The following is a 23,778-nucleotide window of genomic DNA, read 5'->3' on the forward strand; positions in this document are numbered from 1 at the left end:
GAGAGTTTTTTGATGAGATTGAACAGGAGTTGCGGATTTAACTTTATATAACAAGTATCGTCTATGTCAGAGAGCTAAATAAAGATTTTGAAACTACCTGGATTTTTTTCCCTTCCTTTTGGAAACTCAGAAGTTTTTCTGTTGCTTTCCCACTGCCATTACAAATACAAGTCGTGAATTCCACCTTACTAAGTCTGTTGACTTATGGCTTAATATGACTTGAGGCAGTAAGCATCTTAATTTTTTCCCGTTTGCATAATTTTAGAAGTCTGATGTATGTCGAGCTAAGATTTGGTGTTCAAGAGTCTAGAAAAACATGTTTTTTTTCCGACTGGCACTGACATTAGCTTCTTGGCATTTTACTGTCACCTCTGACTTTCATCATGCAAAAAATTAGTTTTGTATTAAATCTGTAGAAATGGCTTGGGTATTAATGTTGAAAAATTGGAAGAGAATCCCATGACCTAATTGTTTTCAAAAATAGTCATAAAAATAATATAGCTCACACTTGTGTGCTGGTTACTGTGTACAGGCACTGTCCTAAAGGGTTGGCATTAATTAGTATGTTCAGTGCCCTCAAGTATCCATTGAGGAAGGTTATGTTCTCGGTTCAACTTCTAGGTGAGAAAACCGAGGGAGAGTCAAGGTGAATGCCTTACCCAAGGTCATGTGGCCAGTAATCAGCAACGCTACCTTCACTGTGGAGTGTGTGCTTTAAGTTATTGGGAAGTGAAACATTTTCTTGTGGTCTTGGGGAGTAAACATTATTGGAACCTCCTGGATTTTCCCAAAAATTAAATATTGAGAGAAATTACCTCTTACATGAGGTGATAAATTAAATGTTCTTTTATTCTCTTTTCTCATAGATTTGCAGATAATGGAATAGGACTGACCTTTGCCAGGTTTGTAATTGTTTTTAAAACACTTATCTGATTATTTCAAAGCTGTAAGGTAAAACAGCCCTGGTTTTGTGTGTGTGTGTGTGTGTGTGTGTGTGTGTGTGTGTGTGTTTGGCGGGGAGGGGTGGGTTTGATCACACATGGATTGTTCTATCATTATGTTGGCAGTTGAAAAAACAAACAAAACAGCACCCACTTCCTGATACCACTAGAGGGCCAAAATACATTTTTCTTAATTAATTGAATTCGCACCAAAGTCATAGGTTAATATAGCTGGAATTCTGTAGAAGGATTGTCCTGTCATATTTTTTTGCTTAGGAGAAAACACTTGAGAGGAAGGGAAGAAAAGTTGGGAGTATATTAAATATTTTCTTTCCTAGGGGCGCCTGGGTGGCTCAGTCGGTTAAGTTAAGTGTCCGACTTCAGCTCAGGTCATGATCTCACAGCTGGTGAGTTTGAGCCCCGCATCGGGCTCTGCACTGACAGCTCAGAGCCTGGAGCCTGCTTGAGATTCTGTATCTCCCCACCCCACCTCCTCTCAAACATAAATAAACATTAAAAAAATATTTAAATATTTTATTTCTTAGAACCTGGTCTAATTTTGCAGTGATCTTTAAGAACCGAACTTTTTTTTTTTTTTAATTTTTTTTTTCAACGTTTATTTATTTTTGGGACAGAGAGAGACAGAGCATGAACGGGGGAGGGGCAGAGAGAGAGGGAGACACAGAATCGGAAACAGGCTCCAGGCCCTGAGCCATCAGCCCAGAGCCTGACACGGGGCTCGAACTCCCGGACCGTGAGATCGTGACCTGGCTGAAGTCGGACGCTTAACCGACTGCGCCACCCAGGCGCCCCGAAGAACCGAACTTTTAATGTTACATATTTTTCTCCAGACAAGAGTTATTTGGGTACTGTCTTAAATATGACTGTCATCTAACTGTTAAACTCAGGGTAAGTTCATCCCCCATGTACAATACTGTTGTTGGAGACTAAAATAATCAATTGTTGCTGTTAAATGAAATGTCACCTGTTTCATGTGCAAACCATGTATTATACGAGGTATGTTCACAGCTTAGAAGGACTTTTTGATGACTTGATAATATGCATTAGAAAAAACTCCTATCTGTTTTGCAAATTTTTAGCTTTTAAGTTATGGCGTGTCTGGATTTGAGGGCCAATTTAAATTTCCTGGAGGTGGGAGGTAACGGTTATTCTCATTTTAACAGTGATGGAAGCTTCCCCAGTGATGAAGGTTCCAGCCAGGAGGTATCCGAATCTCTCTTTGTTGGGGAGAGCAGGAATTACGGCTTTCAGGGTGGTCAGAACAAATATGTAGGCACTGGAGGAATAGACCAGAAGCCTCGGACCCTACCTAGGAACAGGTAAGCATTGCTTTAGCAGTAGACTGTTAAATTTGAACAATAAATGAAAACCTCACCCTTATCGGAAGTTTCTGCAGTAATCCTGGGTGCATTGGTTCCCTCTGTGATGGTTTTCCCCACCTTATCTTATTATTATTATTACTATTATTATTATTATCATTATTATTGTATCATTACTATTACAACTGGGTAGACTCTGGAATTTTGGAGCATTAACTATCAAGCACTTTATAGATTTCATTATTAATTATATAACGAAGGGAAAAACTATCTTGTTTTTCATTCCTTGCTTAAGGCCTTATATAAGCTGCTGACTTTTTTGTTTTCTTCTTTCTTGAGCCACAGAAAGTGGCCAAACTGTAAACTATGACGTTAGGTCACTCTTGCCTCAATTTGTGAGGTGGGTTTGCAGAAATAGCCACTGGAAAAAGGAAATAACTTATTGAAAAAAGTCCTAGAAAATAAGAGTTGATGGATGCCAAAGCTGACTCAAAACCGAACCACGGCTGTGTAATTACCAGTGTTTCAGCTGTACAGAGTAGACTTTTGGCATGTTTTCTGTTAAAATAATCACAGAGTCATTAAAATAGTACTTAGCACCAGAAAGATACTTTAGAGCTTTTAGGGAACTAGTAAGTAATTAACCCATACCTCTGTTCTAAGACCCAGTTTGGAATTGTCCTCATTCTATTTGTGAGAAAAACAGAGAACAACTCATGTTCCGAAGGTCTCATGTTGGACCCGCTGCCAGAATTCATCAAGCATCAGTTCCCTTAAAGTTATACACTGTAGGTGGGTACTGGGCTAGGACAGGTCAGGGGGATGGGCCACACAGACTGCTCACTTTGAGGGGCAGCGCGGTGGGTGTTGGCAAAAGGGCTTTTACTAGCCTCTGGCAAAGAGTGAGCTTGGTTCCACTCCCCCTTTGCTTGTTGTTGGGAAATCCTGAATGCCCTTATAAGCTTCGCTCTGTGTAGCCCTCCTGTTAGTCAGACTGTGAAAGCCATGAGGGAAGAAACTTCGTGGATTTTTAATAGCTAACGTTTATTAAGTGCTTGCCATGTGTCAGGCCCCGTTCTAAATACTTTATTCTTCACTTAATCCTCGCAAAGCCCAGTGAGGTAGGTACTGTCATTATCCTGCTTTGTAAATGAGGAGCTTACTAAAAGTAGCTGAGGTGGGATTCAAACCCTGTTAGTCTGCCTTCATCGCTGTGATGTGCCTGTCAAGATTGGGCTGTAGCTGTCTCTTCTAATGTGTAACGGAAAATAGCTGTATATTGGCTAGCGTTTGGCTACAGTATGATGGTGCCCAATTCCATTCTTTTCACTTGACATTGGCCTCTCGTGTTTTTCTTTTTGTTTTTTCTCTCTCTCTCTTTTTCTTTTTTCTTTTTCTTTTTTGAGAGAGAGCGCACACTCATGAGTGGGGGAGGGGGCAAAGGAAGGAGAGGGGCAGAGAGAATCTTAAGCAGGCCCCACCACCAGCGTGGAGCCCGCCATGGAACTCGATCTCACAACTGTGAGATCATGAGCGAAGCCAAAATCGAGAGTTGGACGCTCAATCGACTGAGCCACCCAGGCGCCACCCCCTCCATTTTTCTTTTTTAATCGAAGTATATTGACATACAATATTATGTTAGTTTCAGGTGTGCAAAATTTTGATTCGATGTGGCCTTCAGATTTGTTTCAAAATTCTTATTGCTTCTTCATGAAGGAAGATTTTCAAAAACAAGGAGTCCTCCTTGGTCAGTGGATCCAGTGTTTATTTTACTGTATCTTTACAACTTTTTCTATGAGAGAGAGCCATTTTGGATATATCCTTAGACGTTCATCAAGGTGCATAGATTTTTAAGCAGGCTACTTCATTTTCTTGCTGGCATGTATGTTTTCACTGTAAAACACTGCCAAGTTGTAAACTGATGTTGCTGTAGGAATCCTCTGCAGTGCCGTTAAAGAATTTAACAGGGGAGAAACCTAAGGGATCCAGAATATTATGGGTTTTGTACCTTAATTATGATTAATGATATATGATTAGTAGGTTAAGGAGTTTGTGTTTGAACAGAAAGGAGGAAAATGAATAAACCAAATTTCTCAATCCAGCCAACCCCTTTGACATAGTAAGCCTTGAGGATTTACACTTTTATGCTTTTAAGTGTATCATTTCATCTTATTACTATCATTTAGTGGCTTGAAAGGAGGTTCTCTCTGTGAAAGCACAGATTGGTCTTTTATTCTCCTGCCAGAGATTTTGGAACCAAAACCGAAGTATAGGAGTTCCCAAATAAAAGGTCTTGACTGAGTTGATTCAAGGAAGCAAAAATCACCTCTTCAGAGAGGCCTCCGTTCTGTCCAAAACAACGTCTCTCTTCTACCCAACCTATTGTATTACCGTGTCTCTGCCTGCACAACACTCACTGCCTGAAATTATCCTTGTTTTTCTGTTTGCCTTTTCCACCGTTCTGCTCGGGGATTTTGTCATGGTACCGCTGTATCCTAGAATTGTGCTTAGCGTGTATGAGATATTCAACAGTGTTTATAAAACAAACTTGTAAGTGACGTGCCGGTGCAGGGATGGGCCCATGCACACTAAACACAATCTTGTATTTCAACAGGACGTTCCCAATTAGAGGCTTTCAGATTTATGACGGGCCCATTCATCTAACCAGGTGCACTTTCAAAAAATATGTGCCAACTCCAGATAGGTACACCAGTGCTATCGGCTTCCTTGTGAAGAATCCCTGGCAGATAACTCCCAGGAATAACATCTCCCTCGTGAAGTTTGGTCCACACGTAAGTATGTTCTTACGGTACCTATGTGGTGACCACGACAGGAGCAAGAGGGGTAGCACATCCCCAGAGACAAACACACGAACCAAGTGTTCGTACTCAGTCTTTACAGCTGGGAGGAGAAATACATGCAAAAGAGACTCCTCATTCCATGCACGCTGTCCCGTTGAGTTCAAGGTGAGAACAGAAATCCCATGTGACCAGGGGTATTTTTGACATTCAAGTGATATCCCGAAAGGGACAGTGTCTTAAAGTGATAGCGCGGGACTGAGGATAGTAGAGTTTCATAGGAACCAGAGGACATAGGATTTGGGGAAGTTCATTGTGATAATCTGTGAAGCGATTTGAGTTCTGCCTGGTATTCTACTTGTCAGGGGCTTATTCTTTTGGGGAAACAGGACAAAAGGATGGGGAAGAAGAGGAGTCCTGGGGTGGTATAAAGCAAATATGGATAAAAACTGTCGGAAGGTTTTTACGAAGACTGCAAAGAAGACCGAGAAATCATTGTTTACAGTACAGTGGCCCACAGGAATCGTTTGTTTTCTTAGTAGTTTCATCGGTGACCCCTGTACCGTTAGTACACAGGACAGTAAGGTTACGTACCTCTCCCTCCACCATCTTGCCAGTACCAAAATGACCTTGGTACGTGGAGATTGAGTCTCAGACCATCTCGCTCGCCGCTTCCACAGGCGACCACAACTGGGAAGTGGCTCATGCCTCTCTCATTCACGTCCATGGGCTGACTCTGTGGTAGCCTAGTTTAAAATAGAACATGAGATAGTTTACCAAAGCCTGTATCTGGTTTTCCAGAATGGCTGAGGCAGGAAACAGAGGCACAGGTGCAAATTGGGATGCCAGCTTGGTTGGCTGGCTCTCTTTTCGGCCGCATGACTGCAGGGGAAGAGGGAGGACGACCCTAGCAGGCAGCTTCCCACGTGAATAAATAGGACGGTCTTTGGAGCAGCTCTCCAGTGTGGAGGCCGGGTGTTCACCTGCTGTGCACACAGACCTCCATACATGGAGCTGCAGTGACGATGACACAGTCGTTCTGAGAAACAGTTCATCAGGTGTTGTGTTGGTTGTGGAGTTCCGACCTCTAACATCCCTGCCGTGCAAACGCGGTGGTCATCATCCGGAGGTCCAATGGTGCTCACGCCCTGGGAACAGCTTGTAAAGGGAATGGTTTGTCCCATTTGTGCTCCCTGAAAAGTGGGAAACATGCCCAGACTTCTCTTAGGTTTAACAACAGGATGTACAAGGGAAATGAGAAAAAAAGCCTGTGACTAAGAACCTAGAGCCAGCCACGTGTCCCAGACATCAGTGATTTTTCATTGAATTGCTTATCATTTAGACGTTCAGTTTGACTTTAAATCATCTGAGCATGATGGGGCACCTGGGTGACTCAGTCAGTTAAGTGTCTGACTTTGGCTCAGGTCATGATCTCAGGGTTGGTGAATTCGAGCCCCCATATCGGGCTTGCTGCTGTCAGTGTAGAGCCTGCTTTGGATCCTCTCTCTCTACTTCTACCCTGCTTGTGCTCTCTCTCTCTCTCAAAAAAAAAAAAAAAGGTGTGTCTTCACCCCTTGAATAGTATGAATAATTTACCACTAATAAGAAGCAGCTAAAGACTATAAAACATGTAATCTGCAGCCTGCTTTGCAGTTGTGTACTACATATTTAATAAAAGCTTTAAATTAACTCTACCTGATATAAAAATTACTGAGCTGGGTTTGGTCTATGTTGACGAGAAAGTAACATACACTTTCTAGCAGATTCGAGTGAGTTCAGTGGTCACCCAGCATACCAAGGCAACACTTGGCCTTTGTTTTGATTTGGAACTGTACATGTTTTCTGGTGGGGGGGGGGGGCGGTAAGGAGTCAAATGAACAAGCAACTAAAGCATTTGGAGTGAAATAAAATGACGAACTAACTCAGAAGATAGAATTTATAACAGACTTTATTTAATGGAGGTATAATTTGCATACAGGGACATGCACACATCCTAAGTGTCAGGTTTATAATTTTTAACAAATATGCATGGCTCCATATTTCCCTTCCCCACAACTGTTCTGATTCTCTTACCATAGGTTAGTTTTGTCTGGAGAGCAGGTCATAGTTTTTAAATGGAAGATAAAGGGAAACACCAGCTATATTTTTAACATTTGCCACTTGAACTCCACAAGGCTTGGTAATTTCCACCCCCCCCCCCCACCCCCAACGAACCATGTCATAATTAAGTGAAAACTTTGGGTGCCGCGGTTGACAACTATGAACTGTGACTCAGAACTGCTCTGACCTCAAAGCACTTGTAAGGGATATGCAGTTGGATCCTTGCAGGGGACGCTGGCCAGGAATGCAGAAGCCTTCATTTTGTGATGTCCTTGTCTTTCACTGCTGGCAGGTCTCTCTGAATGTCTTCTTTGGGAAGCCTGGCCCCTGGTTTGAAGATTGTGAGCTGGATGGTGATAAGAACTCCATATTCCACGACATCGACGGCTCTGTGACAGGATACAAGGATGCGTATGTGGGAAGAATCGACAATTACCTGATCCGCCACCCAAGCTGCGTGAATATTACGAAGTGGAATGCAGTGGTCTGCAGCGGGAACTATGCCCAGGTAGGCCAGAATGCTCTCTGGTGCCTGATTCCTAACCAGCTCCTAATAGCACCACTTCCACGAGGAGTACTCCTCTGCTCCTCAGCATGGTCGATACTTTCCAAGGCATGACCTTCCTTTAGGAAAAAAGAAAAAAAAAATCATTAGGAGTCATGGACTCAGACAAACTTTTTTAAGTTTATTTATTTGGAGAGAGAGAAAAAGAGCGTATGTGAGCAAGCCCGGGAGAGGGGCAGAGAGAGAGGGAGAGAGAATCCCATGCAGGCTCTGCACTGTTAACATGGAGCCCGACATAGCGCTGGAACTCACAAACAGTGAGGTCACGACCTGAACAGAGATCAAGAGTCAGACGCTTAATGGACTGAGCCACTTTGGTGCCCCATGGACTCGTACAGTTTTATTTAAGGTTCCACTGCTCCAAATTAATTAAACAGGTGGAAAAGTGGGTCCAACAGAAATAGTACGACTCGCCCTTGGTTAAATATAGTTGGGATATGGTTGGCGTGAGAACCCATATTTCCTCAGTCTTAGGCCAGGTTTCCTTGTCATGCGACAGCTGTGCCCCCTGAGAGGGGGATTTATTCTTTGCTCTCAGGGTCATTATCTCTACTAAATTAGGGAATCTGGCAGAGGGATGAAGATGGGAAGGAGTCTCCTGACTTACTTTAAAGGAGTATTAGCTTCTTTGTTGTGGGATTTCTCATTCCAATATGGAAAAAAAAATGTTATTCTTGCCTAAGTCCTGGGAAGGACAAGGAAAAAATGGAGAATTAACTCTAGTAAAGAAGAAAACATGGTTTAAAATGTAATTTCTTTTTTCCTTTCCTTTTATTCTTTTAAAAAAATTTTTTTAAATGTTTATTTTTGAGAGAAACAGAGTCTGAGTGGGGGAGGGACAGAGAGAGAGAGGGAGACACAGAATCTGAAGCAGGCTCCAGGCTGTCAGCACAGAGCCCAACATGGAGCTCGAACTCACGAACCCTGGGATCATGACCTGAGCTGAAGTCGGAAGCTCAATCAACTGAGCCACCCGGGTGCCCCCCTTTCATTTTATTCCTAATCAGAATTGCCTGCTAAAACTAAGTAACCTATCAATACCTAGGAAGCTCTACACATTCTAGAATTACAAGGTGCTTTGGTGGCTCTGTCGTTTAAGCATCCAACTCTTGAACTCAGCTCAGGTCTTGATCTCAGGGTTGTGAGTTCAAGTCTCACACTGGGCTCCACACTGAGCACGAAGCCTACTTAAAAAAAAAAAGAAGAAATTTTAGAATTAAAACAAAAAGCTTTTAGCTCCTTTTTGTAGCTATAGTTTTAGTTAAGTTTCGTGTGTATGTGTCTGTCTGAAAGTGGTGTGTACTCACCAAGGAAATAAAAAATTATTATAGATGCATCTGTCAACCCTTTGGATTTCAAGTGTATTTGAGAATGTGAACATGATCCTTCCATCTTATAAAGCAGAGTAGTAATTCACTTTTTACTGAAGGATGAGGAAAGAAATAAGTCATCTAATACTTGCTAGGAGGCTCTGGGAATGGTAGGACCACAGGTCAGAAATTTTTTCCTGAGAATTTGGGATTTGGGCTGGGGGCCCAGATCTGCAGACATTTGTAGAAGACTTTATGTCTTTAAGCGAAGGGTAGAACACCTGGATCTCAAGATAGAATAACAATTACTTAGCTGTTTGTAAATATATTTTAATGGGATGCTTGTTTTTTGCTAACCCAAGGGTTAAAGGGGCTCAGGAAAAAAGGTGGTAACATAGGAGAATTAAGGTAATATGTGCTACCTCATATCTTCCCGGATTTGGAAGAAGGGAGGAGATCTATCTATGTATCTATCTATCTCCCATTATATATTATATATAACCTGTTATATATAACTTGTTTTTTATGTTATAAGCTAGTTTTAATATTTTATTATTTTCACTTATATTTTGTAATAAATACATGTATATATATGACATTTATATAACCTATAAATAAATACAGGTTAAATATAAACATTTTTAAAAACAATATGTATTATATATAACCTACAGGTTAAATATAAACCTGTGTTTAAAAATAAGTATGTATGGGGTGCCTGGGTGGCTCAGTCAGTTAAGCGTCCGACTTCAGCTCAGGTCATGATCTCACAGTTCTGTGGGTTCAAGCCCCACGTCGCGCTCTGTGCTGACAGCTCAGAGCCTGGAGCCTGATTCAGATTCTGTGTCTCCCTCTCTCTCTGCCCCTCCCCTGTTCACACTCTGTCTCTGTCTCAAGAATTAATAAACATTAAAATAATAATAATTAAAAAAATAAGTATGTTATTTGTAGTAACTATAATATATAGTACATACTAAATATATATATTTAAATGAAGACAGTCAGTAATCTCAAAATATATATTTCCCATCTATTTTAAATCTTTAAGTGGTATCAGAAAGGAGAGTATTGTGTTGAAACACAAATGAGACTTAAGCTTTCCTGGCTCAATATGTACAAAACTGTAGAAATGACAGGAAGAAAAATAGAGAAATATTGTGGATTAAATACAGTATTCTGCAAATGTTTTAAGACTTCTGGGGAATCCTGTTACAGGATACTGATTTGCTTTAGGAAATTGTTCTGAGGTTTGTTCTTTAGAGGATGCATTTGGGGAAGGTTTTGTTTTGGCAGAGCAAGGGCTCAAATACCACTGGAATAAATTCAGAATTCTCAAAGTTGTCTCTGTTTAATATATTTTTCCAGTTTTTGTAAAGTGCTTTATAAAGCCTTTTTTTTTTTTTTTGAATGGGTGAAAAATGACTTCTTGGGCTGATGTAGGTCATGGAAAATGAAAAGCCGAAGCTCTAAGATATTTCAATTTTCCATCTCTTGTTTTAGAGAAAAGGCTTTCAGATTTGACTGGAGGGTATCAGGTTTCAAGTTAATTTACGGGTTTTTTTTGGATGTGTGTTCTTCAGACTGAGGTATTTCTTTGACAAGCTGTGTAAGCCGCAAAGGCTTTATATTCTGATGAATAAGCTGGCCCGTTGTGGCGGAGGAGATGATGAAGATCTTGGCTAGCAGAATGCTTGGTCTGGTTTTACCATTTCAGTTTAAGTAGGGCTTCATTTTAAGTATAACTTACGATGAAGTTGGCTTCTACTCGTTTAGTCTGGCTCAGATCACAGAACCTCTGTTCTGAAAGTAGAGACACTGGACTTTGTGCTGGAAATGTTTGTTTAGCTATTTAAGCTTGTGCTCTCTCCTCAATTCTTTTTAAAAGTTTGTATCAAGCTTTTAGTTTTAATTCCAGTAGACTTAACATATGGTGTTAGTGTCAGGTGTATAATATAGTGATTCAGCAATTCTATACATCACTCAGTGCTCACCATGGTAAGTGTGCTTTAAAAAAATTTTTTTAAGTGTTTGTTTATTTTTGAGAGGGAAGGGAGGGGCGGAGAGAGAGGGAGACACAAAATCTGAAGCAGACTCTAGGCTCCGGGCTGTCAGCACGGAGCCTGACGCAGGGCTTGAACCCACGAACCTCGAGATCATGAACTGAAGTTGGACGCTCAACTGACTGAGCCACCCAGGTGCCCTGATAAGTGTATTAATCCCCATCACCTATTTCACCCATCCTCTCACCCACCTCCCCCTCTGGGAACCACCAGTTTGTTTTCTGTAGAGTCTTCTTCCCTTTCATTCTTTTTTTTTTTTAACGTTTATTTATTTTTGAGACAGAGAGAGACAAAGCATGAACGGGGGAGGGTCAGAGAGAGGGAGACACAGAATCCGAAACAGGCTCCAGGCTCTGAGCCATCAGCACAGAGCCCGAGGCGGGGCTCGAACTCACGGACCGCGAGATCATGACCTGAGCCGAAGTCGGCTGCTCAACCGACTGAGCCACCCAGGCGCCGCCTTCCCTTTCATTCTTGATTGTTTTTTGAAGGTTTATGTCCAGACATGGAGCACTCAGAATCTGACGATGACCATCGCACGAGATGAGTATCCCTCCTATCCGATGGTGCTCCGAGGCATTAACCAGAAGGCCACCTTCCCACAGTACCAGCCTGTGATCATGCTGGAGAAGGGCTATACCATCCACTGGAATGGGCCTGCCCCACGGACTGCTTTTCTATACCTCATAAACTTCAACAGGTATGTCTCTTACGGTTACTTCAAGTAGCTAAGCAAGTTGTAATTTAGTGGAGAAAAATTATCACTTTTCTGTAGCGAGTAAAGAATGCCAGTTTTCATGTACTTTGTTCTTCTCATGTGGAGGCTGTATGTATTTTATGCTGATGAGATTAAGCAATTGAATCCTGTCATTTTAAAAACATTTCTTATTGTCTATGGTCAAGGTATTATGTGCAGAAAGCCATTAGGTTATAATATAGTCTGCTGAATACTTTAATGCCCCATAGCTGAGATGGAAAGAAGTTTTATCTGGTATTCCAACTGAGCACTTGGTAATCAAGAACATGAAAAGGTTTTTGAGCCCAAGTTCAGACTTGGCAGAGGAGAGTTGTGTGATTTTGTTTTTAAGTGTTTATTATTTTTTTTAAGGATTATTTATTTGTTTCAAAAGAGAGAGAAAGAGAAAGCATGAGCAAATAGGGTAGGGGCAGAGAGAGAGAGAGAGGGCGAGAGAGAGAATCCTAGGCAGGCTCCATGCTGTCAGCACAGAGCCCAACGTGGGGCTGGAGCCCATGAACCGTTAGATCACAATCTGAGCCAAAATCAAGAGACAGACGTTTAACTGTCTGAGCCACCCAGGTGCCCCTGAGGAAGGGATACTAAGTGTTTTGTCTTGTTATAAAAACAATACCTTTGAGAAAAAGCTGGTTCTGCTCAGGGACTGATGGATTCAGCGTGTTAAGAGCATAGGGTGCCTCAGGGGAGGTGACAGAGGATGCTGGAAGGGAGGGATGGGATTCTTTTGAAAGGTAGAGGTAACCAATCTGTTTATATGTGATGGTTAACCTATGAGACTCCATGAAACTGCTCAGATATGTACTGGAAAAATCAAAATGGCTTGTTCACCTGGCTGGTCTTAAAGCTCTGACTTGTTAGAACTCTCTTAAAATGCTCACTTGAAATGAACAGAGGGAGGCATAGAACATGTAGGAATTCAGCTCTGAATAGGTCACTTCCAAGGATCGGTGAATATCAGTGGGTTCTGAGCTGTTAGATCTCGCACATCCTCTAAACTGGACCATTGCTGCTTTCCTATAATACTTGCTGCGCTTTCTCTGTTCCTTTGCTGGAGAATCACAGCCCTGCCTACTGAGTCAACCAAGGCAAAAATCCCAGGAGTCATCACTGACTCTTCTTTTTCTTCATCCCTTCCCATCAGTGACCAAACCCTGTTAGCTCTGTCTCCTTAATGTTGTTTGCCTCTCTCCTCTTCTTTCCACCTCTGGATGCTTGTGGCTGAGTTCAGGCCATTATCATCTGTTGTCTGGATCCTGTTCTATCTTCTCATCTCTAATCCTTAGTTCACAATGTGTCTGGGGGGCAGTTTCCTAAAAGCCAGTATGATATTATCGCTCCCATGAGTGAGCAGCGGAGAAGGCAATGAAAGAAAAAATGATAGCTATAGAGGCTCAAGGAGAAATGTCAGCCATCAGTAGTTCGAAGAATTGTATCTGGCAGGTTACGAACTTGAGGTGAGGTATTACAACCACGTGGTATGCAGGATTCTATAAGTATCACATGTAACTTTTGAACAAATACTGAGCAAGTAAAAATATTTTAAAGTGAAAAGAGGCTGAGCCCAGAAGTTTCAAAAATCTGCATGGGCTTTTGAAGTTCAGTCAGACTTCCCTTGCTTAAGTAGCTCAGAGTTTGTAAAAATTACATCATGGGCAGAGGCAAGAGGAGAAGACAGATAATTTTTTTCTTCTCAAATTTAATATGATCATGGAGCGGTCATAGGTTTTGTCACAGTGCCTCTTCTGCAAATAACACTTTAAACATGATAAAAGCTGTACGTATTCCTTAAACAAAATAAAGAAAATAGAGAAAAACATGAGGAAAATGGGAAAAAAAACCCTAGAATTCTTCTAATCGAAGTGAGACATTATAAACGTATTGTTCTCTCTCTCCGCCCTCACGTGTTTTCTGAGCATATAGATAAACCAAGATTTATTTAACTACTCTCTTCCTGCATGAACATTTAGTGTTTCTTCTGCCAGCCTCTCCATATCCCCCTTTTGCTATTATAAATGATATTGCACAGAGCATCTTTTCTTAGACATTTTTGGTCTGCATTTCTAATTATTCTTTAGTGAAAGTACTGGTAAAATCTGCATGAATAATGTTAAGGCCTTGTGACATATTGTTTCAACGCTTAAAGTGTTTTGTTTTGTTTTTGAGAGAGAGAGAGAGAGAGAGAACAAGCAGGGTGGGGCAGAGAGAGAGGGAAAGAGAGAATCCCAAGTGGGCTCAGCGCAGAGCCTGACGCAGGGCTCAGATTCACAAACGGCTCACGACCAGAGCCGATACGATTAGTTGGACCGTTAACTGACTGAGCCACCAGGTGCCCCTAAAAATTCTTTAGAAGAGGGGGCATCCAGGTGGCTAAGTTGGTTAAGCATGTAATTTTGGCTCAGGTCATGATCTCACAGTTCGTGGGTTCAAGCCCAGCATTGGGTTCTCTGCTGTTAGCGGGAACGCGGTTTAGATCCTCTCTCCCCTTCTCTCTCTGCCCCTCCCCTGCGTGTTGTCTCTCTTTCTCCAAATAAATAAATAAACTTAAAAAAAATTCTTTAGAATAGTAGTGATTTATATAACCTTGCCAATGTACTTAATGCCATGGAATTGTGGAGTTAAAATGGATAAAAAGATGATATTTTTTGTTACATATATTTTACCACAACTTAAAAAATGCCTGAAGGGGCGCCTGGTGGCTCAGTCATTTAGGCATCTGACCTTGCCTCAGGTCATGATCTCGCCATTCCTGAGTTTGAGCCCCACGTTGGGTTCTGTGCTGACAGCTTGGAGCCTGGAGCTTGCTTCAGATTCTGTGTCTCCCTCTCTCTCTGCCCCTCCCCTCTTGCACTGTCTCTCTCTCTCTCTCTCTCTCTCTCTCTCTCTCTCTCTGTCAAAACAAAAACAAAAACAAAAACAAAACATTAAATCACTTAAAAAAAATTCCCCAAACAGCAAATGATTTAAAAAAGGGAAATATTTTTAATTGTTTTCAGAAAGTATTGATTTTATATCTAAAGATAGGACATCAGATAAGGAAAAAAACACCATGGTAATTTGGTAATATGCATCAAAAACTTTAAAAATACATATGCCTTTATATTCAGCAATTTTACCACTAGGTATTTATCCTAAATGCAATAATAAAAGACAAAAACACATTTATAAACAAAATAATTCTTTGAAGGGGCACCTGGCTGGCTCAGTCAGTGGAGCATGCAACTCTTGATCTCAGGGTTGTGAGTTTGAGCCTCACGTTGGACGCAGAGATTACTTTAAAGAAGATTCTCTTTAGGGACGCCTGGGTGGCTCTGTTGGTTAGCGTCAGACTTCGGCTGTGGTCATGATCTCATAGTTTGTGAGTTTGAACCCCACGTCGGGCTCTGTGCTGACAGCCTGGAGCCTGCTTCGGATTCCGTGTGTGTCTGTCTCTCTCTCTGCCCCTCTCCCTGCTCATGTTCTGCCTCTCTGTCTCTCTCTCTCTCCCTCAAAAATAAGTAGACATTAAAAAATTTAAAAAAGTTCTGTTCAAAGATTTTACCGGTGTATGCTCCCGCTATCAGGCTCTTAGTGTCTCCTCCATCTTCGTATACCCCATACCCAGCCATGTCACTTAACTTTATTCTCTTCTTGCAGTGCCTAAGTACATTTTATCCAACTTCTATTCACATTTCCTGAAGTCCTGTTGAAACTAAGACATTTTTTGTAAGCCAGACAATTGTTGTATATATATATTGAGAAGTGTGGGGAACATACAAAGATAGGGTATTTGCTGGTATGTTGGGGTACAAGACTTCACTGTTAGTGGCTCAGTACACAGGAGAAATTTAAGGAGGAGAAAAATCATGGCTGAAATTTACATATGCTATAATACTCAAAATTATATAGGCCTAAGTATGAATTCATTGTTTTATTGTCTCTCCTTTACAGGAATGACTGGATTCGAGTTGGCCTCTGCTATCCATCAAACACAAGTTTTCAGGTTACCTTTGGCTTTTTACAGCGCCATAATGGCTCATTATCCAAAATGGAAGAGTATGAGCCTGTGCATTCACTGGAGGAATTGCAGAGAAAGCAGTCGGAGAGGAAATTCTATTTTGACTCCAGCGCGGGGTAATGAAGCACAACCAGTGAATGAGAATTATTGCTATTTTTCTTTAATGGTGAAATTACTAGTTCTTCACCCTAACTAAGAATAGGTTGTGATGTGACAGCTGTTTAGAAAAGCAGCTGATGTGGGTAATTCTCTGCTCATCACTATTAGAGGTTTAGAGACAGAATGCCTCGTAATTATAGTTGGCAGCAGGAATGAAATGAAGATGTTTGCCATATACCTATTAAGGCAATTTAGAGAGAGAAATTATCCTTGTCAGTAAAGAACCAGTAGGCCCAATGAAAAATCAAAATAATTTTTTTCTATCACAACCCTTAAGATGATTATTTACATGTGATATAGTTCATATTTCAGCAAAAGCTCTCTTTTTTTTTCTTCCTTTAAGGTGATCTTTCAAGTTGACCTTGAGTTTACAAAAAACAAAAACAAACCACTGTATAACCATGGCATATTTGCTTTCAACTCTCTCTAGGCTACATCTTTCCACTTTTTAATTCTAATCCTGTTCACCTGGGGTCCTGTTGGCTTTGTCTGCTTTTATCCAGTTACAGTCTCTCAGCCTTTGGGTTATGGTAGGCTCGATCTCCTGTACTCTTCCAACAAGTAGCATGCTCCTTTAGTATCCATTCCTTGAGCTGACATTCCTATCACGTGCCATCGTCTAGGTGCTGTAAAGATACTGATGTAAATAAGGCTCATTTCTTCCACAAATTCACAGTCCATTGAAGGATGTGGGCATGCCAAGCAAGTAATTAGAGAGCTAGAGGATTATATGCTGTAAATCCCGTAGCAGGATGTTCAGTAGGCCTTTTGCGGTAACCCAGAAGCTCGGTCTAGGACGCCCAGTCATGGGGCTAACTCCTGAGGAACCAGTAGGAGGAGATGGAAAGAGAGGGGTAAGGTGTCCCTAGGAGCAGTGTGGATAGATGCATGGAGGCATGGAAGAACGTGGCATGGCATGTTTGGGGAAAGACAAGCTCAGAATGGGGAGAAGGGTGGCGAGTCTGATGGGGGAATGAGGTCGGGTTTTAGTCGAGTGCCTTATTAGTTTTTGAATAAGATGCAGCTCGTTTGCCCTCCAGGACCCCTCCAGCAGCCAGTGTGGCCAGCTTAAGTCTTCTCTTACCATAATTGTCTCTGATTTTCAATTTCTAATTAGACTTAAAACACCCTACTTGGGCTTTTCTTCTACAGATGACAGAAATTCCACATTCCCTATTGATTTTCCACAAAAATAAATGCAACACCTAAATTTGTGAGGATGGTCTGAGGATCACAAATTCATGATTAGCCGGGAAATATTTTGTTCAGCCGGGTATTTTTATTTATTTATTTGTTTGTTTGTTTGTTTATTTAAATTTTTTAAATCTTTATTTATTTTTGAGAGAAAGACAGAGCGTGAGCAGGGGAGGAGCAGAGAGAGAGGGAGACACAGAATCCGAAGCAGGCTCCAGGCCCCGAGCTGTCAGCACAGAGCCCGACTTGGGGTCGAACCCATGAACCGCGAAATCATGACCTGAGCCAAAGTCGGACGCTCAACCGACTGAGCCACCCAGGCGCCCTATTTTGTTTATTTTTAATTTACATCCAAGTTAGTTAGCATGTAATGCAACAATGATTTCAGGAGTAGATTCCTTAATGCCCCTTTCCCATTTAGCCCATTCCTCCCTCCCACAACGCCTCCAGCAACCCTCTGTTTGTTTTCTATATTTGAGAGTCTCCTATGTTTTGTCCCCCTCCCTATTTTGATATCATTTTTACTTACCTTCCCTTATATTCATCTGTTTTGTATCTTTAAATTCCTCGTGTGAGTGAAGTCATAAGATATTTGTCTTTCTCTGATGGACTAGTTTCACTTAGCATAATACCCTCCAGCTCCATCCACATAGTTGCAAGTGGCAAGATTTCATTCTTTTTGATTACCGAGTAATACTCTATTATATATATGTACCACATCTTCTTTTTTTTTTTTTTTTTCAACGTTTATTTATTTTTGGGACAGAGAGAGACAGAGCATGAACGGGGGAGGGGCAGAGAGAGAGGGAGACACAGAATCGGAAACAGGCTCCAGGCTCTGAGCCATCAGCCCAGAGCCTTACGCGGGGCTCGAACTCACGGACCGCGAGATCGTGACCTGGCTGAAGTCGGACGCTTAACCGACTGCGCCACCCAGGCGCCCCAATGTACCACATCTCCTTTATCCATTCATCCATCGATGGACATTTGCGCTCTTTCCATACTTTGGCTATTGTTGATAGTGCTGCTATAAACATGGGGGTGCATGTGCCCCTTTGAAACAGCACACCTGTATCCCATGGATAAATACCTAGTAGTGCAATTGCTGGGTCGTAGGGCAGTTGTGTTTTTAATTTTTTGAGAAACCTCCATAGTGTTTTCCAGAGTGGCTGCACCAGCTTGCATTCCCACCAGCAGTGAAAAGAGATCCTCTTTCTACGCATCCTCGCTGACATCTTTTGTTGCCTGAGTTATTAATGTTAGCCATTATGACAAGTGTGAGGTGGTATCTCGTTGTGGTTTTGATTTGTATTTCCCTGATGATGAGTGATGTTGAGCATATTTTCATGTGTCGGTTGGCTATCTGGATGTCTTCTTTGGAGAAGTGTCTATTCATGTCTTTTGCCCATTTCTTCAGTGGATTGTTTGTTTTTTGGGTGTTGAGTTTTTTAAGTTTTTTATAGATTTTGGATACTAACCCTCTGATATGTCATTTGCAAATATCTTCTCCCATTCCGTTGGTTGCTTTTTAGTTTTGCTGATTGTTTTCTTCGCTGTGCAAAAGTATTTTATTTTGATGAGGTCCCAATAGTTCATTTTTGCTTTTGTTTCCCTTGCCTCTGGAGACGTATTGAGTAAGAAGTTGCTGCAGCCAAGGTCAAAGAGGTTTTTGCCTGCCTTCTCCTCTAGGATTTTGATGGCTTCCTATCTTATGTTTAAGTCTTTCATCCATTTTAAGTTTATTTTTGCGTATGGTGTAAGAAAGTGGTCCAGGTTCATTTTTCTGCATGTCGCTGTCCAGTTTTCCCAGCACCACTTGCTGAAGAGACTATCTGTATACCATTGGATATTCTTTCCTGCTTTGTCAAAGATTGGTTGGCCAAACGTTTGTGGGTCCATTTCTGGGTTCTCTATTGTGTTCCATTGATCTGAGTGTCTGTTTTTGTGCCAGTACCAGATTGTCTTGATGATTACAGCTTTGTAATACAGCTTGAAGTCCAGGATTATGATGCCTCCAGCTTTGGTTTTCTTTTTCAAGATTGCTTTGTCTGTTTGGGTTCTTCTCTGGTTCTATACAAATTTTAGGATTGTTTGTTCTAGCTCTGTGAAGTATGCTGCTGTTATTTTGATAGGGATTGCTCAGCCAGGTATTTTTATAATCCCTCAGTCTCCAAAGTTCTCATTCTTTTTAATTCTATTCATTTTGACAATTTTTAATTGTATCTCAAAAAGCCCAGACCTAATTAGGTCCCTTTCATTCCTTCTGCATATATGTTAAAAGTATCGATGTTAGGACAATGGCTGATTTTTTCCTCAGTATCACAACTTTTCATTGTTCACTGACTTCCTATTAAAATATGAGTTCTTAATCTCTAGTAATCAATCACATTTGATCAAATGCTTTACAGTCTCCCCTTGGTTCAGAAACACTAGTTCCGCTGACAGACATTGGACTGTTGCCTGGAAGTGACTTTTCCATTCATCTTGGCAGCTGGAGGATCATTCAGAGTGGGCGTGACTATTCATTTCACTTGATTTTGGCCAAAGTACAGACAGAAGGACCTCAGGCCCATCTGCTCTTAGTAAACATCACAGGAACTGATGTGAGACCATATCTTGGCCTTAGCCAAGCAAGTCACAGTTGCTATTTTTATTATTTCAATTTTATGCCTTAAACCAAAATGATTTATAAACCAAAAAAAAAAAAAAAAAAAAAAAGAATAAACCGCACTAATTTACAAAATCCTAAAACTCAATACAAGTCTAAAATTTTCCAAAGAATTTTTGAACCAAACCAAAGGCCATCCTCCCAAATTACCCATTAAACTAATTTAATCCAGAAATTAACTTTGATATGTTCCAGAATGCCTGAATTGGGTTATCAAAATATTTTCTGAACATAGTCTTTACATTTGACTTAGGACCCTAGGAGGATAGAAAGGAATGAGAAACAACTTTATTACTTTTGTAATTTATTTTCTTTTAAGGAAAAGTTACTTTATTAGAGGAATGTCCCTTTAGGCCATGAGCTGATCTGAGGAATTTTTGTAGTTTTGAGTGTCAGTCTAACACCCTATGGATTGGTTTGTGTTCTACACAGGTTACTATTTTTGTATCTCAAAGCCAAAAGCCACAGGGATGGCCACAGTTACTGTTCATCTCAGGGATGCGAAAGAGTCAAGATCCAGGCAGCAACGGACTCAAAAGACATCAGTAACTGCATGGCCAAAGCTTATCCTCAGTATTACAGGAAGCCATCAGCACTCAAGCGCATGCCATCCATGCTCACCGGGCTTTGTCAAGGCTGCGGGACCCGCCAGGTAAACAAGGAAGAAAAGTGGACTGTGGGTTGAGAGAAAGAATGAAATTTTTTTTTTGTTTTTGGAGGTTTTTTTTGTTTGTTTTTTTTGTTTGTTTTGTTTGTTTTTTTTGTTTTTTTTTTTTGCAATAGGCACATTTTTCTTTGAAACATCTGTATTGCCAAGTTAGAAATATTGCATGGTTTCTCCTGAATTGTGGCCCATTGTAGAATGTGATGCTTATAAGAAGCAAACTAGTCCAAATTCATAATAAAAATATCTTACCCCTGTGATATGTCAATTTATCCTGGATGACTATAGACGTTTTTTGGTCCTCATCTTTTTTCCCCCCCTCAGGTGTGATTCTGTTACAATATTGCTATTGGGTTTACATTTCAATGATGTAGAAAAATATGTTGTTTTATTAATGACTGTAAAATTTCTCTTCCAAAAATGCACTTGATATGAAAATTATTTCCTTTTTTTTCAAGGTTGGAAGTGATTAATTTTGAAGCATGTGCTATTATATTTATCTGTAGTTAAAAGTACAAACTAACTTGGGCTAGAAGTGAAATGCTTCACCTGACATATTCTTAATTATAAAGTTTCTCTCTGGGTCTTAAGAAAACATGACATTGAAAGTCCAAAATATGAGCTCAAATTGGGCATGGGGTTTCTAAAGGAAGTCAGACCAATTCTAAGTGAAAAAGAAGTGTAGAATTAATATTTAACCTTTACAGAAACAAATATGGGTTAAGGGAAACGGTTCTCAAAGTGGGGTCTCCAGACTGACAGCATCAGCATCACCTGGGAACTTGTGAAATATTAGAATTCTTGGTCCTATGCCAATCCTACTGAATCAGAAATGTTTCTCGTTTGTTTTTGCCTATTGGTGATAGTAAGAGTAGGGATTTTTTTTCCTTCCTATTATGTTATATGGTAAGTATATTTTCAATGGCAGTTCACTATCACAGTTTCAGTGTTTCATGTCCCTGTGCCACCTCTATTCTCCAACTCAACTAAAACTCTACCACCAACCCACCGACCAACCAACCAACCAACCAATCAACCCACCCACCAACCCACCAACCCACCAACCCACCAGCCATGTACCTGAAGAAGTTTATATAGATCCTTGCCTGTCCCATGTAATGTCTTAACTGCTAAAGTGGCATTTTTAGATAATCTTTGTGGAAAAGTAAATTCTCCAGCCCAATTCTCAAGTTGAATTTGTTAAGAAAGTTCTTCATTACTGACAAGATTATATAATTTATAGTTACGACTCCAACATTATAATTTTTAAAAATAATCATCACTGGAAATAGCCTGTCTTGTTAAATGGTTCCATACCTTAATGTTTAGCATTCTTTGTTGTGTGTGTGTGTGTGTGTGTGTGTGTGTGTGTGTGCGCGCGTGCACACGCGCACAGGTGCATACACGCACATGCGCTTGAAACATTGGTTAGAATTTATTTTTTTGAAAATACCGATGATATATATTGGTGCAATTGCATGGTACTTGAAGTATTTGAAAACATCACTTTTACTTGGAGATTTGAGGGAATGAGTTTGTTTTGAATATTAAAAACAGGCACATGTACCTTAGGAGTAAATAGGAAAATTCACATGAATTTTTGACTCCAAACCTGAGACTCAAAGAAATATGGAGCTTCTGAATGTTTAGTATCATGATGTCTCATGACTATTTGCCCTTGTGAGGAAGTTGTTGACATCCATTCAGAAAGATATATACTTTAGGTGCTCAGTTGTGTGAGAAGCTTGCTTTAGAATGAGAAGAAAGCCTTTAGGGAGGAGGGAGGAGGTGGGATTTGGAGGCTGGGAGTGATTTTGAGGAGTAGAAGGAAACAAGGACACTCTTGGGAGGGAACAGCATCTGCAAAGGCAGAATTTTGGCAGGAAAGGAGATGAAGCACTGTGGGAAAGCAAAGTTGCTGCACTGTGTGTGGAATGTGCTAGAACAGTGGGTTAGGGGCCCGTACATAAGGCGTGGCTTGATTTATGGGACACATTGCAAGTCTGGTAGAAGAATTTAGCCTGGTGATGCACAGCTTACTAAAAGGTTTTGAACAGGGTAATCCTTATCATCTATACTTCTTAGTTCGGGAGTGACTCAGTCCCTATTTAAGATAACTGGTCTGAAAAGGACCTTTAAAAACATTTGTGACTATTGTTTGCATAAAGTGTTTATAAGTGTAAAGCACACTTACTTAGTCCTTTGCAGAATTGATTTTATTAATAAGAGTACAATTATTTGACACTGGGATTATTCCAGAAAGTGAGGAACAATCACTTCTTGTGTTACATCTGTATCAAAACATGGAATTCTAGGCCATGCAATATGTACAAAGGGGGAAAAAACACCATTGGGTTTGATATAATTGGGTTTAATTTGAGGCCCTTTTGAAGGAAGATGCAGTTGACATTAACATGGAATTTCCTCCCCGTTTAGGTGGTGTTTACTAGTGATCCTCATAAAAGCTACCTCCCCGTGCAATTCCAGTCACCCAGTAAAGCAGAGACTCAGCGTGGAGACCTGTCTGTGATCTCCGTAAGTACCATCTGACATGTACCCGCCTCAGTTTCTCACTTTGATATTTCATCCCGGTGACATGAATCATCTCTGGCAGCAGTCCCTTGGTGGCAAGCGATGTAATAAAGTTATAAGTACCTCTTAAACATTTGGTGTTTTAAATAAGTTCAAACTCACTAAAAAATCTTTTTTTTTCTCAGTAGATTGTCTTTACTGATTACTTTGAGGTGAATGTCAAAATTTGTTCACGAAGTGTTAGTTGTCTGTTCTAGGCAAGTTTATGGAAGTAAAGGCCTAAACCTCATCGCCAACACTTAGAATTGGGGTTAAGAGCCAAGCTCGCCAGTGGTAACCAGCTGTTGGCATGAGATCTGTCCAAAACCAGGTTGACCTAAGTGCCACTGTGTTAGGAACTCTTGTGGTGGCAGGTATGTAGCCATCCAAGTGACATCCAGCCTGGGCCTGGTCCCAGTCTCGTGTGGTCTCTTTAAAGGCCCCTCTTTTTTAACTTTTATAATTGAAATATAGCTGACATACAATGTTATATTAGTTCCAGGCACAGCAGGTTTGACAGCTGTATACATTATGAAATGCTCACCATGGTAAGTGTAGTTACCACCTGACACCATATGAAGTTATTACAATATTATTGACTCTATTCCCTATGCTGTACTTTTCTTCCCTGTGATATTTATTTTATAACTGGAGGTC

The 23,778-nt window shown here is 40.8% G+C and overlaps 1 protein-coding gene across 4 annotated transcripts in view; it reads left to right on the forward strand.

Moving 5' to 3' along the window:
* CEMIP2 (cell migration inducing hyaluronidase 2) overlaps nt 1–23,778 on the forward strand; it is an 87,181-nt gene that overhangs the window by 55,261 nt on the left and 8,142 nt on the right. For all 4 annotated transcript variants that reach the window (XM_047830773.1, XM_047830772.1, XM_047830774.1 and 1 more), the window contains 8 exons: nt 867–902; nt 2,126–2,281; nt 4,896–5,073; nt 7,472–7,687; nt 11,606–11,814; nt 15,799–15,981; nt 20,319–20,538; nt 22,987–23,085. In XM_047830773.1, the coding sequence (XP_047686729.1) occupies nt 867–902; nt 2,126–2,281; nt 4,896–5,073; nt 7,472–7,687; nt 11,606–11,814; nt 15,799–15,981; nt 20,319–20,538; nt 22,987–23,085 (1,297 nt within the window). The remainder of the gene's footprint in view (nt 1–866; nt 903–2,125; nt 2,282–4,895; nt 5,074–7,471; nt 7,688–11,605; nt 11,815–15,798; nt 15,982–20,318; nt 20,539–22,986; nt 23,086–23,778) is intronic.

This window comes from Prionailurus viverrinus, chromosome D4 (assembly GCF_022837055.1).
Source record: "Prionailurus viverrinus isolate Anna chromosome D4, UM_Priviv_1.0, whole genome shotgun sequence".
NCBI classification, from domain to species: Eukaryota; Metazoa; Chordata; class Mammalia; order Carnivora; family Felidae; genus Prionailurus; species Prionailurus viverrinus.